Source organism: Rattus norvegicus, chromosome 2 (assembly GCF_036323735.1).
Source record: "Rattus norvegicus strain BN/NHsdMcwi chromosome 2, GRCr8, whole genome shotgun sequence".
In the NCBI taxonomy this organism is placed as follows: Eukaryota; Metazoa; Chordata; class Mammalia; order Rodentia; family Muridae; genus Rattus; species Rattus norvegicus.
In genome coordinates, this window is record NC_086020.1 from 121,355,346 (window position 1) to 121,372,670 (window position 17,325).

A 17,325-nucleotide genomic window follows, 5' to 3' on the forward strand; every position below is an offset into this window, starting at 1 on the left:
ATTAACTTTGACTTGCAAAGATTTCTGAATCAATTTATTCTTATTATCCTGACAGTTGGCAGCACCAATGTTAACAAACCAATTAAAATTAGCCAAATTATCTATCACTTTCAAAGATTTCCAAATCAATTTATTCTTATTATCTTGACAGTTGGCAGCACCAATGTTAACAAACCAATTAAAAATTAGCCAAAATCTAAGATAGACACATGTACAAAAGATATACAAATTAAAACCATTTTAAAAGTAATGGATAACATAATTTGTCTGTGGCTATACCATCTACATTCAGAAATGATTGTGAAATTAAAACCAAAGATAAAAACTGTACAGCATGAACTCTGAGCGATTTCCATTTCAGTCTTTCACTCTCACACATTTAGTGTCTCTGGTGGGTTGAGAAGAGAAACACTGTGATATCTGTTAAGCAGAGGAAATAAAAACCTATTAGTAAACATTCATCGGGGAGATCACAGAACAAACAATTTATGCGTCCCAAGACTGGAGAAATGCTACTTTTATTTGATTAGACTAATGAGTTTAAAAACATTTGATACTTAGGACACATATCTGTTCCCTTACCCATCTCTTACCAGATGCAAAGGCACAAAAGCTTCCTATGTTGACATAAGATCTTACTGAGGTGGCTGTGGCATATTACTGTTATCCTTTAGTCAGTAAAGAATATGGTTCTTACTTTGAATGCTTGTACTTTTCCCTTATTGACTGTTGGGCATGCTGTGGTGCTTTGAGGTAGGTCTGGTGAAGGTCCATGAGACAAGGCTTAAGACTTTCTAGGGTATATCCAGTCTTTTGTACCAATGACTCAGGCTACAAAGAGACAACCATTGAGTTTTTAGTAACAGCACAGGGCACTGACCATGAACTCACAGTTGATCTAAATGTTGGCACTAATCTTTGACACATTTTTTAATTTTAATTTTTATAAATTTATTTACATTCCAAATGTTGACCCCTCCCCTTTGCCTCCGAGAGTGCCAACCCCCACATTTTAGCTCACTCTTTTGACTGTTTACTTCCCCTGCTCGCAGCAGGTGACTCAGACTCTAGAAGCAGAGCTTTCAAATGCAAGTTTAAGGTTAAGACAAAGAACACCAATACTTGTGAAGGCAACAGTTAATACATACCCAGCTTTGTCCTGTGACTGTGTAGAGAGCTAAGTGGAAGGCAGCTCCAGCAATAAGCGATGGCAAATACTTGAGGTATGGGTCAGCATCTATCAAACTTAACTCTCCCAAAAACTGCAATGAAAACCAAAACCAAAACAACTTTACAGTCACACATCAGACTCAGATTCAAAACCTTGCTTCTTGACCAGTTTCTATTGTCTTGGGTACTCTCACTGGTTCCGTACCAGCCCTGGGAAAATTATTTCAATGTTCTGCTCTATTCTCAGCTAATAACTTAAAACAGCTACTAGGATGTTCTCTTTAAACCACTAGTTAGTGCCTTTCTGGAATGGTCATCTTTGGGCCTTCATTGGAAAATTCTCTCCTGGACCTCTCAGCCCTTATCCACGGACACCAGATACTCAAGTCTCTTACATATGCCATTTCATAAGCTAATGCTACATGCATATCACTAGTACAATATTACGTGTAATACAAAAAAGATCGATTGATATGTGTTTATCCAGTACATAGGCAGTTACATTTAATGTCTGTTCATTGATTCCATATGCGCAGAGCCCACAGATATAGAGGGCTATAGGATTTTCTGTGTATTGGAGCATTAACTATCTGGAAATACTTTCTCTCTTAAGCAGTGTTATACAATGAAACTAAGGGCTTGCCCCTAATTGCAACCTAAAACAAACCCCAAACTGGACTTACCATCGCTAAGCTTTCTACCTTGCAGTTGGCAGGCTGCAGGTGCAGGAAGTACTGGGTAAGGAACTGATTTACTGTTGGTGCAGCCAAGTCAAAAGCAAGGACTTTCAATACAAGGTGCTCCATTCTCAGAACCTGCTTCTTGGAATAGGTATCGTCCGTAATATACACAAACTCTGCTACTTCTGGGGGGTATATTTCTTCAAACTTTCTATAACAAAAGAAGTTGTAAATGAGTTTTTTCAAAAGAAGGTCTTGTCTACATAGACTGTACTCTACTCACTTCCACCAACCACACTCCCACTGACAGTTGACTGCCATCTCTAGCTGAGATGATTAAAAACCAATTCATAGGCCCAAATCACTAAGGGACTTCTGATTTGTCTCCTGAATACAATTTTTTTTTAAATTTCCTGATGTAAGGAAGAATTTGTTTATACTCCAGAAAGCACTTTATTGTAGAAGAACCATACTTTCAAACTCTTCATCTAGTGTGATAAAATGTATTCTCATTCAAGGCATGTAAAATCCAGATCTGGAAAGCTTTATATTTTAGACTTGAAAACAAGTTTCACCCTCTACTCAGAATCATCCCATAGCCATCCCTAAAGGTGTCAGTGTTAAAACTGGGGGTTGAAGAGATGGCACAATGACTGGGACCCAATGCCCTCTTTTGGCCTCAGCAGGCACCACACATGTGCTACAGATACGCACGATGCACAAAGGCAAAACACCCAATAAAATATAAATGGAATATAAATGGGGGGAAGGAGTGGTGAGTGATGATTTTGAACCAAATTAGCTAGACTTACGAAGCTAGCAGCATAGCAGCTGTGCCCACAAGCTGAAGCTTTCCTCTTAACACAGACATGGAGGAGAGGAATCTATCAATGTAGTTCACAGCCAAATGCAGGGTCTCATTCTGTAGTTTATATTCTTCTCCCACTTCAACTAGCCAGTCCACAAGGATGGCCCGCATACTGTTAGTGATGTCTGGCTGCCTCTTCATATAACTCACTTTAGGTTTACATTTAACCTGAAGAAAAACTCAGTAGGGTTAATTAAAACTATGATTAGTTACTTCACCATTCACAAAGACACAATTAACATACACTGTAGCCGTTAAGTTTAGCGTTGGAGTAACTTGCTAGCAGTTAGCAGGTGTCCATCGTTAGCCTCTCTGCTTCACTTAGCCATTTTTGATGAACAGAGCCTTACCTCCATTTCCCTAAGGTACGTGTGAATATCTTCATGATAGTCAGGTACTTCATTAACATTCACTGGCTTTTCGTCTTCTAAGACAATAGATATATCCATAGCATGGGGTGATTCTGTGTATGACATTAAAGTCAAAGTATTTATCTCTTTCGATAAAAACACCCTAATGGCAAAGCAACACTGAATATCTTATTCTGGTTTTAGGGCTACTGTCCTCATAGCTCTAGGATAACCTTAATCCCAAAAAAGAAGTATACATCAGTAGGCTACTAAGAGGACTGAGAATTACCTTAACGTGTCATCTTCCTCAAGAGATGAGTAGATAATACAATGGTTCTGTTAGGACAAGTACTTAACATCAAATTTTAAAATAAATAAATAAATATATATTATGTATGTTTTGAGATCGCAGAACCTACAGGTTGACATAGTCAGATCACAATGAGGGAGTAACTAGAATTGGGTAAATGGCATATATTACCAAATGTTAGTAAAGATATCAAGTCTGTCATACCATGTTCAAACAGACTAACTATAATCTGTAAGGGACTTGGTGTTTGTTAAACAGGGTCTCATTCTGTGGGCCAGACTGGCCTGAAATTCACTCCGTAACCTAGGCTGACAATCTTGCCTTAGCCTCCTGAGTGCTATTGGGCATTAATATACTCAGCTCTAGTTTTTACCATTTAAATTATCTTGAGATAGGGGAATCTGTGTAATAATAGTTTCCATACCCTCCTCCTACCCCATCAGTAGAACTAAGTGAACTGGGGGGCTGGGAAATGGCAGTGCAGTGCCTGCTGGATAAGCATGAAGATGTGCATTGCATTCCCAGCACCACTCAAGCTAGATGTTGTGGCATTGTCTGCAACCCTAGACGGGAAGAAGAAAAAGGGTTGAAATACTCAGTTCCCTGCAGTTTGATGGCCAGGCTGTCTAGCCAAATCAGTGAGCCCCAATGAGACCTTTGATTAAGAAATGATATAGAAAAGTGATTGAAGATACCCCAAAGTCAAGTACTCTCTCTAGCCTCTACATGTACCAGCACAGGCAAGCGTAATACTCCTTCCCCTGGCACACATATAGCATAAGGTAGAAAGTGACAGATACCAACATCTCTGGTCTCCACAGTGAGATCATAGCACCGGCAGAGCTGTCTATAGCAGCTATTCTGCCTTCCATGTGTCTGACCTGCAATCTGACAAACATTTAAATTAGTTTTAAAGGAATGGCAGATATAATGCTTAAAACTGTAGGCTCAAGGAGCACTCTTAGGACTGGCATGTTAAGAAGTGAATCATACATAAAACTGAAATCTATTATCTCAGCCAAACACTTATAAAGTCATATTAAGATAGGCATTTAAGATCTAATTAAAATTGATGTAGCTTTGTCCAGCAGTGCCCTCCCTGCTGGTTAAGGATTTGAGTCCTTTTATAGGTCAGTGGATCTGTGATCCTTTCTAAGCCCACTGTAGTAATCTTAACTCACTGTGTTATGAGCAGGTAAGCATAGTCTTAAAACTCAAAAATATCAACCGCAGGACTTTTGGTGACTGCAGTCGATCAGTGCTAAAGTACAGTGGTAAAATCCGTTAGTCATGGCTATGATGAACACATTTGGAGTGAAAATTTTAAAAATGCTACGTATTTTAAATATATTTGAAACGACATTTTGATTCGTAAACTGAATGTAAATAAACCTGAAATTTGCAAAATTAAAAAAAACCTCAAAAATATCACTAACCCAATTAAGTAACTAATTTTTTAGCTTAATAACAATCTTTAGAGTATGCCAAGCAAGGTACGGATGGTGCCAGGCCTGTAATCTAGAATTTGAGAGGCTGAGGCAGGACGGTTTGAGTTCAAGGTTAGTCTGAGCTACAGATTGAGATCCTGTCTCAAAAGGTAAAGGTTTGGTGTGGTAGCACATGCCTTTAATCCCAGCAATCAGGAGGCAGAGGTAGGTGGATCTCTTATTTCAAGGCCAGCCTAGTCTTATAGAGTATGAGTTTCAGGACAGTCAAGAATACTCGAGAAACTCAGAGGGGGAAAAAAAGACAGCAAGGAGGGAAGGAAAGAAGAAACAGGGACTGGTAAAAATAAAGAGTAACCTTACCAAAACTACCATCCATTGGATAATCAAGAGGTACCAGTGGTTTTCTGGCTCCGGGTAAAGAGACAGCGGCACTAAAAGCCAGGGCATCTTCACACTGAGTTTCTTTTTGCTCAGCTGGCCTCTTCTGAGTCTCTTCAGCTTCATCCACATGAATGGTGAAGGCAGGCTGTTTACTGACTGCTTTCCATGAAGGAACAGTAGGGACGTGCTCATCGTTTATAGGAAGGTCCTTAAGAGGCGCAACCTAAAGAGAAGGAATTCTTTTTTAATACTTTGCTTCTTGCCCTGTGGGTACCAACTTTTATTTCCAAATACTCTTAAGAAAAATGTAAGTTCATGAGTCAAAGTCCAGGTAAGGTGAGTAAACCGATTTGTCACAGCCATTTCTACAAAGGCTATAAATGCAACGGATTGGAATTCCAAACTAATCAAAGACTAAAGTTAGGGGAAAGAACTGATTCACAACTTTAGCCTCAGGGTGGAGCAAAACAGCAAGTCTGGCTAAAATGGCGGAATTTACCAAGCAGAATACTTGCTTTATGTCCTTCCCTTAAGTAGTAATCTGTGAAGCAGATGGTGAGGGGGAAGGGATCTATATCCTACTGCAATGCCTGGCTTTAAAAGTGGAGGGAAAGGTACATGGCCGAAGTCGACACGCGGGGCACTGCTTGGTATGACCCTAGAATTTTTAGGAAGACCGCTCCACTAGTGCTGAAGGGCAGTATACACGGGTCCGCAGGGCTCGTGGGGCTATTTGGTACTAAAAACGCCCGGACCGCAAAGGCTGCAGCCCGACTACCCCTAGAAAGCTCAGCATGCTTTTTGGCCCTCTGGGCTGGTAAACCCAAGACCGCTTCCGCCCGGCCCTCCGACAGACCCCCGCGCCCTTTTACCCGCCGAGTCTTGAGCCTCTGCTGCGGCGCCGGTCCCCGCACCTTCCCGGCCTTCAGCACCGCCTGCGCCCGCGGCTGCTGGGCTGGCGCCACTTTTTCGGGGTTGACATTCTCCTGGTCTTCCTGCTGGGAGAGCAGGGCCGAGCCCGCCTGTCTCGAGTTGCCCGGCATTGCGGCTCCGGTCCGGATCCGTCGGCGGCAGAGCGTGCAAGGCGCCCGCCGCTCCCGGGCTGCGCGGGACCCTGGCGGCCGACGCACGGAGCAGGCGCTGCGGGAGGGAGGAGCGCAGAGCCCAAGTGCCGCGAGCCGCGCGCGGCCCGCCGGCTGTTCTTGTAGTTCAAGTAGCCCGCGACTATTGAAATGGACCAATGAGGGCGGTCGGGGCCAGTGACGTCACCAGGAGCGCCGGTCGCCGCGAGCAAAGGCCCGACGGGAATCTGGCAGGGCGGGCGCCTGAGGGACGCGCCTGCGCAGAGAAGGGCGGGGCAAGCGGCAGCCTTCCGCAACTCTCCGATCCTCTGTGGGTCTGTAACCTCCCAGGATCCTACCAGAGCAGCTGGGCGGACCAGACTAGCCCTCGGGGCCTCGGAGTGTCAGCATTCCTGTCAGCTAAGGGGTGTAGCGACTTCCCCTGGTCGCTGGGTGGCGCCTAGGCAGGACTGTATGGACTCAGCTGACTAGCCGCTCCCTTACCAGCTGACTAGCTGCTCCTCTCTCTCGGTGGTGCTGCCCATTCAACACAGGGAAACTGATATTTTTACTGTTTACTACTGCTTCGCCTCTCCTGTATATATTTTTTGTTTGTTGTTTTTGAGGCAGGGTCTCCCAGTTGTCCTGCGATTCACTGACAATCCACCCGCCTCGGTCTCATGAGTTCTGTTCTAGGACTAAAGGCATGTGTCACTATGCCTGGTATTCCAGTAAACTTTTCCTCGCCTCTAATAAAGATGGGTCAATTTAAAATGCCAACTTGAGCTATTGTTGGTACCAAGTGGTGTATTACAAGAAATTCAGATGTCCATTTATTTTGTTAATCCTTGGTTGTGACATCAAATAGTACACCATGAAGTTCCAGTGACCCAAATAGATATTACATTTAAAATGAACTGCATGAGTTCAAGTTAGTTCCAAGTCAGCTATTTAGTGAGACGATGTCTCAAGAGTAGAAAAAGTGTGCATAAGAAAACGGGGCAGCCAGGAGGCGGTGGCTAAACCTTTAATGCAGGCAACTCACCAGGCGGGTGGATCTCTTGTGAGTTCAAGGCCAGCCTGGAGGGCAGAGCTAGTTCCGGGTCAGCTACACAAAGAAATCCTGTCTTGAAAATCAAACCAAACCAAACCAAACCAAACCAAACCAAACCACCCCCACCCCCCCCACACACACACACGGAGGGAAGGAGGGAGAGAGAGGGAGGGAGAGAAATACAAAACCTTACTAAAATAAAGACCCAACTATACGTGCCTTAAATGTTCGTATTTAATATTTAAGAATTGCACATAAAATATAATAAAATGTAATTATTGTTTTCTGAAAAATTCATATTTACCCTTTGAAAACAAAAGACAGCTTATTTTCTCTTATTTTTTTAGTATTTTAAAACTTTCAATGCAATATTCCCCTGAAATGAATGACTAAAACTTCTGTTGCTTTTAAGTCTTCTTTTTTCCCTCACGTGTACAATAAGAAGGAGTTTTGTGGATACTAGTAGGGGGGAATCTTTGAAGCCATCACTCTTCTGGTTACACACAGGAAAGACATCCATCTGAGGTCCCTCAGGTCTGATCAGGCTCTGCTTACTTTGCTGGCCACAGTCTACAGCACTAAGCCAAGTATTTCAGATTTCAGGAGGATCATGTCACCAAGGAAGAGAAAATGGGAATCCTTCCAAATCCTAGGAAAAACTTGGTAGGTTATTTCTACTTTCTGATAACACAGAGCCCCAACCTCATAAAATACTAGCATGGTCTCTTAGTCACATATGCTTCACTTAAGTGGTTGAAGAATTTGCAGAACAGTCAGGAAGATCAAGTAATGTAAATATAAAGGTAAAATATGTTAGGAAACATGAATAAATATATATTTCCAATTTTCAACTTAGAAATTAAAATACCAGTTGCCAAAATGTCATAAATAACTCTTATAATCATTCTCCTTATGTTGGTTTGTTTAGACTTTTAGGATGGGGTCTTCTGCTGTAGCCAAGGCTGGCTTGGTCCCCTCTCAGATTCTGAGGGCCAAGAATTTAGACACTAGCCATCACAACCACCTCTACTTGTGTCTCTTTTTTTCTTTTTGTCTTTCTTTTTCTTTTTCTTTTTCTTTTTTTCTTTTCTTTTTTTTTTTCCGGAGCTGGGGACCGAACCCAGGGCCTTGCGCTTGCTAGGCAAGTGCTCTACCGCTGAGCTAAATCCCCAACCCCTCTACTTGTGTCTTAAAGAGGAGAAGAAAAGTGTCTTCATTGCTGAATGACTCCAGGAGATAGGCGTACCACTTAGTTATAATATCGTGGGTATTTGATGTAGCAATCAAGCATGCTGCACTGTTGGCCCTACCTTGTTTATCTTTCATGCTGCATCAAAGAAAGAAATCAGTGTGTTCTGGTCATAGCTGTCGAGAATCTCCAGGAGTACAGGTACTTTGGTTTTTACATTAGTGCCTTTGAACTTAAATTTATCTATGAAAAGATCAGTAATCATACCTAGAAAGAAAAATATTATTTCTTGTCATTGATTAGTTCTTTTAACAATGCATGTGGCATGCTATCATCACCTGAAGTTCCATTATTCAACATATACGAGCCTAGAAAAGGTTGGTGCTTTTAAAAACAGATGTGTATGTGGGGAAGGTTGAAGCAACATTAGAGACATAATTATTTGATAACCATCCTAACAACGGGTTATAACTGCTGACTCAGCCAAGCCAAGCCAGCCATTTTGAATCTATGTTGGTGCTCCCTGCGTCACAGTGACTGCTTTTCAATCAGGAAGCATCGTCTGAGCTGAAACACTCCACCTATTGGCTTACTGGGTGCAGAGGTCTGGGAAAATTACTTCACTTTTGAGTTTCCAGATGGAAAACAGAGATACCTCAATTTGTCAATCACTTATACAAGACCCCTGGATATTTTAGGAAGAAGAAAAGGAAAAGTACCATGGATATACTGGTCCAGTAGGACTGAGTGCCATTACATGCTAACAAAATGGCATCGCTTTCACAGTGAATATACAGGTGAATATTTGCACTAAGGGGAATAAAAAAATTAGAAAAAGTCTCATACCAGTTTAAGCAAGGTTTCATCATGAAGTCTATCAGAATAAGACAGATTTCGCTGGTAAATGATTTATAAAAGTAAAACTTTGTTTTTCAAAGCTGCTTTCTGGAGTTTGGAACCACAGATAAGAGATGATAGATCTGCAACACCATCATGTGAGGATATTGTAAAGGAGACCCCATGCTTGCCATATAGTCAACACTTTTCATTTATGAGGAAGGCTTGGGTGCATAATCAATTCTGTATGCAGGCTAGTGGATCGATGTGGGCTGATGGCACCAACCGCGACGGCAGCAGGCTACATTTCAGGGAGAGGGGCCTAATGAAGGCTTGGCCACTAACTAGGTATGTGAAAGCAAACTTAACTCTCCTATTTTAGCTAAATATTATTGAAAATGAAGATAAAATCATCTACTTTGCAGACCTCTTGCAATGGTTGAATATCTCATGAAAGATGGTGCTGTGTGCTGCACACAATAGATCTCGGAGAAAGACTGCATTCAAAGCTTCTTCTTACTCTTCCTTCCCTCCGTCTCTGCCTTCCCTTCCATTTCATACAGTCTGTAACACACCCGACTTATCACCAAAGCAGAACAAGTTGTAAACTGTAAACTTAAGCACCATATAAATAGGGCTGGAGAGACGGCTCAGTGAAGAGCACTGGCTGCTCTTCCAGAGGTCCTGAGTTCAATCCCAGCAACCACATGGTGGCTCATAACCATCTGTAATGGGATCTGATGCCCTCTTCTGGTGTGTCTGAAGACAGCTACAGTGTACTTTTATATATAATAAATGAATAGATCTTTTTTAAAAAATCACATAAATAGCCCTACTAATTTTTGCCTAAATAGATTAAATGCTGAATTTTTATAATAGCAACAGAACCTGAAAAATCACTGTGAGAAAGAGTGTGGATGTCTAGTGGGTTGCAACACCTTTTCACTATATACATATATGTTCATGGTATAATTCCACTTTCACATTTATTTGCATTTTTAAAGTAAAAAAGGTTAAGATGGAAGGCCACCTTGGCAAAATATACAAATATTTTGTACAATAAACTGGTCTCCACAGGCTTGTGGATGCTGGGATCTCTGCTTAGCTCCTTTCACAACTATTTGGCAGAAAAGGAGACAAACAAGCAAAACCCCCAGAAAACCACTGAAAAGACACACAGCAGGTTTATCTAGAAGGGCTCACTCACCATAGAGTCTTTCAAGATGGGCAGGCTGCTTTTTGTATTCCTCTTGTAGATGATCAGCCTCTTCTAGGATACAGCGATACTCTGGAATCAGAAAGCTTGTATTTCCCTCATGAACCTGTAATTCCTTATTTAAAATAAAGAAATAGAAGTGTCTTAATGGTCAGATTTTAAGTAGCGTAGCAATGTGTTTTAACTTAGAAAGCCTGGAGCTAACAGTCATGTTCATGATCCCACTGACACAAATCCTTACCTTCAAGGCATCAATTAACTGTACTTTCTTAGCCAGAAGCAACTGGTACTCCAACTTTGGGTGAATTAGCTTTAAAGTATGCTTGACTGACACTTCATTTATCTCTAGAGGAAATTGGTCAGGCACAGTAAGTCATTTACACGAAAAATTTTGCTATTATAACTAAAAAATTGGAATGGGCAATTTTCATTTTTTTACCGTATGATATGTTGAGATTAATTTTCCTTTTTGTAGCTTCTTTAGAAAGCACATCTTTTAGGATGGATATTGTAGAGATGTTGTCAGATTTAAAGATTCCTTCTCCTTTTCTAGAAAAACAATATATTTTTAAAGAAATGTTGTAGGAGCAAGTGACCCCATAAATATATATTTTTAGCTAGCGTTTAGATTTCATTTGCCCTTACATGATCTGCATCTTTCTATGATTAAGGTAAGCACAAACATGTATTCTGGCCTATGCCATACCAAGTCAGCTTCTGAACTCAAAACTAAAGATCCTGTTACACACATACTTCTTTTTTTTTTCTTTCTTTTCTTTTTTTTTTCAGAGCTGAGGATCAAACCCAGGGCCTTGCACTTGCTAGACAAGCGCTCTACCGCTGAGCTAAATCCCCAACCCCACACATACCTCTTAAGATGAGACTTTTAAGTACTTCATTTAAAACATTGTTTCCATGGACATTACTATTACCAATAACTAACCTCATATATAAAATGTATTTAGAATTGCTTATTTACACACACACAGACACAGACACACACACACACACACACACACACACACACACGTATGTTTTTCTTTAATGTAATCTCACAAATAAATTGTATTACTATATGCTTTATTCTTAAATCTGGTACTGAACCTGAAAGAGAGAGACATCTGATATTTTTCAGGAACAGCATCTACTGCCACAACTTATAGTCTTAGGACCCTCAGTTTTCTTTAGGAATCCCTACTTCTCATACTAGGAGAATGGAGCACACCTGTAATCTCAGGAATGAGAATATCCTACCAAGGACAAGGATAAATTAGTAAGATTCAAGCTGCACATTCAGACATTTGGGACACAATGAAAATTTAAAACCATGAGTTATGATTATTAACTATTTTTCAAAGATATAGAAAACAACTTCAACAACATCATAGCAGAAAAATTTCCCTACGTTAGTCAAAGAAATGGCTATGCAGATACAGACAGTCAGAATGCCAAACAGACAAGGTCAGAAAGAACAACCCCTTGTCAGTACAGTTAAACCTCTAAATATTTAGAACAAAGAAAATTCATTGCAAGGAGCAAGAGAGAGTCATCAAATCACATAAAGGCAGGCTGCTCAATAGGAGCGAATTTCTCACGGGAAACTTTAAAAGCTGGGAAACTTAGAACCTTCAAGTTTTGAAAAGAATAACTGCTGACTGAATTCTCCAAATGAAGAAAAAGACAAACATGTACGTATGTACATGGGGCCCCAGGGGAGGGACAGACAAACCACTTTTGCATAATAGTTAAGCAGGAGACAAAAGGAAAACACTAAAATAGTACAAATGCAGCAAAAGGACAGGTAGTCATACACAGTTTTTAGTTATAAATCTGAATATTAATGTTCTCAATTTCCCAGCCACCAGTCAGAGACTAACAGAGTGAAGTAAAATTCTGGAACTATCTTCCTGTTGTCTCTAAAGCCCACATGTCACCATCAAAGACAGAGGCTAAGTGGGTGGAAGGAAGGAAAAATGTATCCCAAGCAAATAAGCAGATGTGATTGTTCTGAAATATGGCAAAACAGACCTTAAACCAAAACTAGTCAGCAAAGATTAAAAAACCTAACTTCGTGTTGATTAATGGGACAGATAATCTGTCAGGAGGACAATATGATCTTAAACATACACGAACTGAGCATGGGTCCACACCATCTAATAAGACAAACAATAGAGGCAAAATTATAGGTTAGCCCCATACACGAACAGCAGGAGACTTCAATCTCCCATTCTTATTGACTGACATCATCAGGGCAAAAAATAGAGGCATCATAAATGGCATCATAGATTTAACTGGTTTAACAGACATCTTTAGAACATTCCATCTAAAAACTGTAGGAAATTATATTTATAATTCAAATATTACCACAGACTTTATATAGACATTATTAGAAAGATATTCATTTTTACTTATTCATCTTTACTAACCACATTCTTAGACTCATTGATTCTATTTAATAGCTTCTGTTGAACATTATAGATTTTCAATTTTATTTTGAATTGAAAATTTGAAATTATTCCTGTCTTAAATTAAAACGTAGGGCAGGTATTTTACATGACAAATGACAAATGCCTGTTCGATTTACCTGTATGCACACTCCAGCTGTGTGTCCAGAAAGGTATTCTGAAAGTAGAAAGTTGCACATTCCCCCGCTGGAGGCTTTTCCGGCACTTCAGGCAGGCAGAGCACGGCCCAGGAGTGAACCTCGGCGAAGCTGAACTGGCCTGTTAGAGTCAGCGTGTTCATGGGCCTGCCGTTAAACAACAGACGCACACATTTGTGTGATCAGTGGAAAACTATACACACAGGGACAAGCAGAACTTCAAATACACAAACATTTAACCCTATCACTTTTTAAACTTTTACACAGGGGCTCTCCTTGCAGCCCAGACACTCACTACAGACACCAGGCTAACCTTACACACATACTTTTAGAAAGTTCTCTGAAATTAATCTACATACCACACAAGTGAACATTTTAATTTACAGGTAAACTTCTGAATGCCTGTCTATTCCTATGCTTGCTTGTGATAGGTGTCTTACAGTTGGGTGATGTAAACCGCTTCCTGTTTGTCAGAACATGCTTTATAGATTAAATTGAGATTATTCAAGTTGATTTGCTGGTTTGGAAATTCATCTGGGATCTGCATTACACAGACCGCAAAATGTATGAGTCACTTCAGGAAAATAACCAATTGTGAAGCCCAGTACTGGGCTTGAGGTAGGGCAAGCACAGAAGTGAGTCTTTATTCTTTACTAGCTGTGACCCAGTGATAAGTTAGGAACCAGTCCCTTCTACTTTCCCTGGATTTATTTAAACAACCTCTATTAGTTATTAAATGAAGTAAGGGAGAGACTGAAAAATCAATCAAAGCTAGGAGTGGTAGCCTGGAGATGTAACCCCAGTACTTAGGAGGCGGAGCCAGGAAGATCTGGATCAAGGCCCAGTTTGGGCTACAGAGTATGAACCTATCTTCAAAACATAATTGTCAGCCAATCAAACCAAAAGAGCTTAAAAGGCAAATGGATACTTATGAGGAACTGGGAAAGTGCAAAGCATTAGAAGGGAATGTTCACAAGGCACTTCAGTGGGGTACAGCATCAAGCTAGGAATCAAAAGCTGGAAGGGACTTTTGAGACGTCAGATGGGAAACCTACAACCAGAGAACTAACAAATCACATAGGAATACAATAGAACTGAGTCTCTGCTTCCCAGTGTTCACTGTTCTTTCCGTGGGGGTGCTGGGTCCATTAACCTTGACTTTTAAGCAAAAAGTACAACCAAAACCAATCTATTTCTCAGCAAACCTCGTGATCACATATGTAATTCCATCTATTTGGAAGAATTCCAAGTTTAAGACAAGCCTGGGCGACTAAGTGAGATCATGTCTCAAAATAAAAGATATAGAAAGTCTCAGAATACAGCTTAATAATAAACTATCTGCCATATCCCTATATTCCCTAGGCTCTATATAAAACAGAAAGAAAAAAAAAGGTCAAAAAAGGAATTCTGTTTCCCAGATAATTTCCTAATAAAATTCCCACCTTATGATATTCCCCTTAACATGTAAGCTGCATTAGAAAGAACAGGGGCCTCAGCTTCTAACTACAGCTCTGATACATGTATCAAACAGTGGGCTACTTTTCCAAGCCTCTACTTCCCTTAGCAAAAGACGTAACCTGTCTTTCCTTAAGAGTCGAGTGGTGAGGCTGGAGAGATGGCCCAGCAGCTAGGAGCACTGGCTGCTCTTCTAGACGACCAGGGTTCAACTTGCAGCACCTACACGGCAGCTCACACCACCCTGAACTCTAGTTCCAGGGCTGCCGATACCCTCACAAAGACATCCATGCAGCCAAAATGTCAATAAACATAAAATAAAAATAAATGATATAATAAAAAAGGAATCAAGCAGTAATACTTGTGGGCATGACGTGGTTCTCGAATGCTTAAACTTACAGTAGCCATGATAACCTGCACAAGACTGGGCCATCTCTATCTTGTCACAGAACAAGGAGTTGCTCACAGGGCCCCGGCCCTCCCTAAGAATACAGGAGAAGTTTGAGATCGATGAGTAAGGTACCCATGCTCTGTAAGCAGCCCTAATGAACTTAACTGGGCCACACAAAAAGATAATAGAATGGGAATAGGAGAGGAATTAGCAGGCAAGGGGAAATACTATTAAAATGTATTATGAACATTATAAAAATTTCATTATAAACCCATGTTTATATAAAGTAATATATGCTAATAAAATATTTTTAAATAATAGAAAATATGTTAAGACCTGACCAAAACATGTCACAAAGTATTAAATTCCTACATTATCTCTTTCCTTTCCTTTTTCTTTTGCTTAATTCCATGTTGCCCCAAAACCTCCCAGCATGAAGATGCTTCCATTAGAAATATCAGGAACTATCACAGTTGACTACCCGCCACACTATCGCTCACAGTGCAGCAGAAGAGCATATGGCGGGTAGAAAAGGAAGCCAGGTTTGGGTGGTTGCAGTCGATCCTGGTGCTACAAAAGGGAGCCGGGAAGGGCCAAAGCATAGCTGCTCCCAGGCAGAGACAGCAGCCGCAGTGTGTTGTAAGACTGCATGCAACAGGTAACTTCAAGGAAACAGCTTTTCCAGACACAACAGTATGGACGCACATATGAGCTCACAGAAACTGTGACAGCACGCACAAGACCTGCACAAAAGCTCCCAGCAGGCGACACCCAGCGTAGCGGTGGGGAGTGGCATCAGGTCCCACCCCTAACCAGAAGGTATTTGAAATTGATAGCTTCTGAAACAGAAAAATCCATCTTCTTCAGTGGAATGACACTGGGGACATCAACCACACCAGGCTAGGCCCCAGGCTGAGGAGTTAGTCTGCCAAGACAAACTGAACTCCATGCTCATTTTTTCTTTTTCTTTTTCTTTTCTTTTTTTTCGGAGCTGGGGACAGAACCCAGGGCCTTGTGCTTGCTAGGCAAGCGCTCTACCACTGAGCTAAATCCCCAACCCCTTATTGTTTTTTAAGAGAAAGTGAGTACAGGAAGTTGGGTGAATAGGCAGGTGGGGAGGATTTGAGGGCAGTTGGGAGAAAGGAAAAATATGACCAAAATATATTGTATGGAATTCTCAAAGGATAAACAAAACATCTAAATATGAAAAATAAAAATCTTAAATTTTGTAAAAATGTTTAAAAATAATAAACAAACAAACAAACAAACAAACAAACAAACAAATGCAGCCATAAGTTGGTGAGATGGTTCAGCAGGTAAAAACACTCCTGCCAAGTCCGGCAACCTGACTTCAGTCCCTTAGACTCACAGTGGAGAGAGAGTATCAACTCCCCCCCCCCCCCCCCAGGGCCTTGCGCTCGCTAGGCAAGCGCTCTACCACTGAGCTAAATCCCCAACCCCGAGTATCAACTTCCTAAAGCCATTGCCAGACCTCAACATTGCCACCATGGCACCTACTCACCCACATACAACACAGACAAACGCGTATACACACATACTAATAAGATGTACTCAAAATAAAAATAAAAGCAGGCTTGTCTGAATAATGTATTTATCTTACAAATACACCACTCTCCCCAGCTTTATACCTGTCGTGGTCAATAAAGTGAGTTCTTTGATGGAGCGACAGAGGTTTGATGTGGTACTGGCGAACCTGACAGGTTTTCGGTTGGATTCTTGGAGTCACATATGCCTGGAGTGTGCCATACTGGCCTTCAATTGAACGGATCTGATAACATAAAAGGAAAAGGAGGAGTTGGCAGCATGCCTATCCTTTCAGATGTTCACGTAGGTATCGAATGCTTCTGTCCAGTCTGTCCTGGACTATTCTGAAGGATCAGAGCCCCTGCCAGACGCCTTCATATGAGAGTACAGGAGAACTTGAGGTGATTGGGGCAGTCCTTAACAGAATCAATCACCTCCCAGGCATTACCATCGTGTGTCTTCAGTCCATCTGCCCCACACTCATCACTCAAAGGTCAGACGCACCTTCTGTACGTCTGAAGGAGGAGTGCATAATATACTTAAATATTCACAAGAAAAAAAACAATAAAAACAGGGCATTTTTGCCAAATAGAAAAGCAAATTCTTGAGATAATTAAAACTAAATTAAAATACTTCATTTTTTTCTTGGAATTGTGGATTATACAGAGGTTTTGTTACAAGTCTGTTTACAGAAATAAATGTTTCCAGTAAATAAAATAGCACATTATAACCAGTTACACCTGGACTAGAAACTCTTCCAGGATATTT

The 17,325-nt window shown here is 40.9% G+C and overlaps 2 protein-coding genes across 4 annotated transcripts in view; both read right to left on the reverse strand.

Moving 5' to 3' along the window:
• Nucleotides 1-17: 17 nt before the first annotated feature.
• Nucleotides 18-6,417, reverse strand: Ccna2 (cyclin A2). 3 transcript variants are annotated; one of them, XM_008760903.4, is made up of 9 exons: nucleotides 6,080-6,417; nucleotides 5,187-5,430; nucleotides 4,179-4,259; nucleotides 3,069-3,181; nucleotides 2,663-2,886; nucleotides 1,854-2,061; nucleotides 1,149-1,262; nucleotides 698-831; nucleotides 109-420 (listed from the first exon to the last, which is right to left on the reverse strand). In XM_008760903.4, the coding sequence occupies exons 1-9, from the start codon at nucleotides 6,248-6,250 to the stop codon at nucleotides 372-374; spliced, it is 1,338 nt and encodes a 445-aa protein (XP_008759125.1). In that variant the 5' UTR covers nucleotides 6,251-6,417; the 3' UTR covers nucleotides 109-371. The 3 variants fall into 3 exon arrangements, with proteins under 3 accessions (NP_446154.3, XP_008759125.1, XP_006232328.1); XM_006232266.5 differs by having other exon boundaries at nucleotides 4,179-4,266; nucleotides 6,080-6,220; NM_053702.3 differs by lacking the exon at nucleotides 4,179-4,259 and having other exon boundaries at nucleotides 18-420; nucleotides 6,080-6,351.
• A 1,121-nt stretch (nucleotides 6,418-7,538) lies between these two features.
• Bbs7 (Bardet-Biedl syndrome 7) overlaps nucleotides 7,539-17,325 on the reverse strand; it is a 39,590-nt gene continuing 29,803 nt past the window's right edge. The window contains exons 14-20 of the mRNA NM_001012180.1: nucleotides 16,662-16,801; nucleotides 13,149-13,313; nucleotides 11,004-11,113; nucleotides 10,806-10,909; nucleotides 10,556-10,679; nucleotides 8,633-8,778; nucleotides 7,539-7,971 (exon numbers count right to left, since the gene is read on the reverse strand). Coding sequence (NP_001012180.1) covers nucleotides 8,645-8,778; nucleotides 10,556-10,679; nucleotides 10,806-10,909; nucleotides 11,004-11,113; nucleotides 13,149-13,313; nucleotides 16,662-16,801 — 777 coding nt within the window. The 3' untranslated portion in view covers nucleotides 7,539-7,971; nucleotides 8,633-8,644. The remainder of the gene's footprint in view (nucleotides 7,972-8,632; nucleotides 8,779-10,555; nucleotides 10,680-10,805; nucleotides 10,910-11,003; nucleotides 11,114-13,148; nucleotides 13,314-16,661; nucleotides 16,802-17,325) is intronic.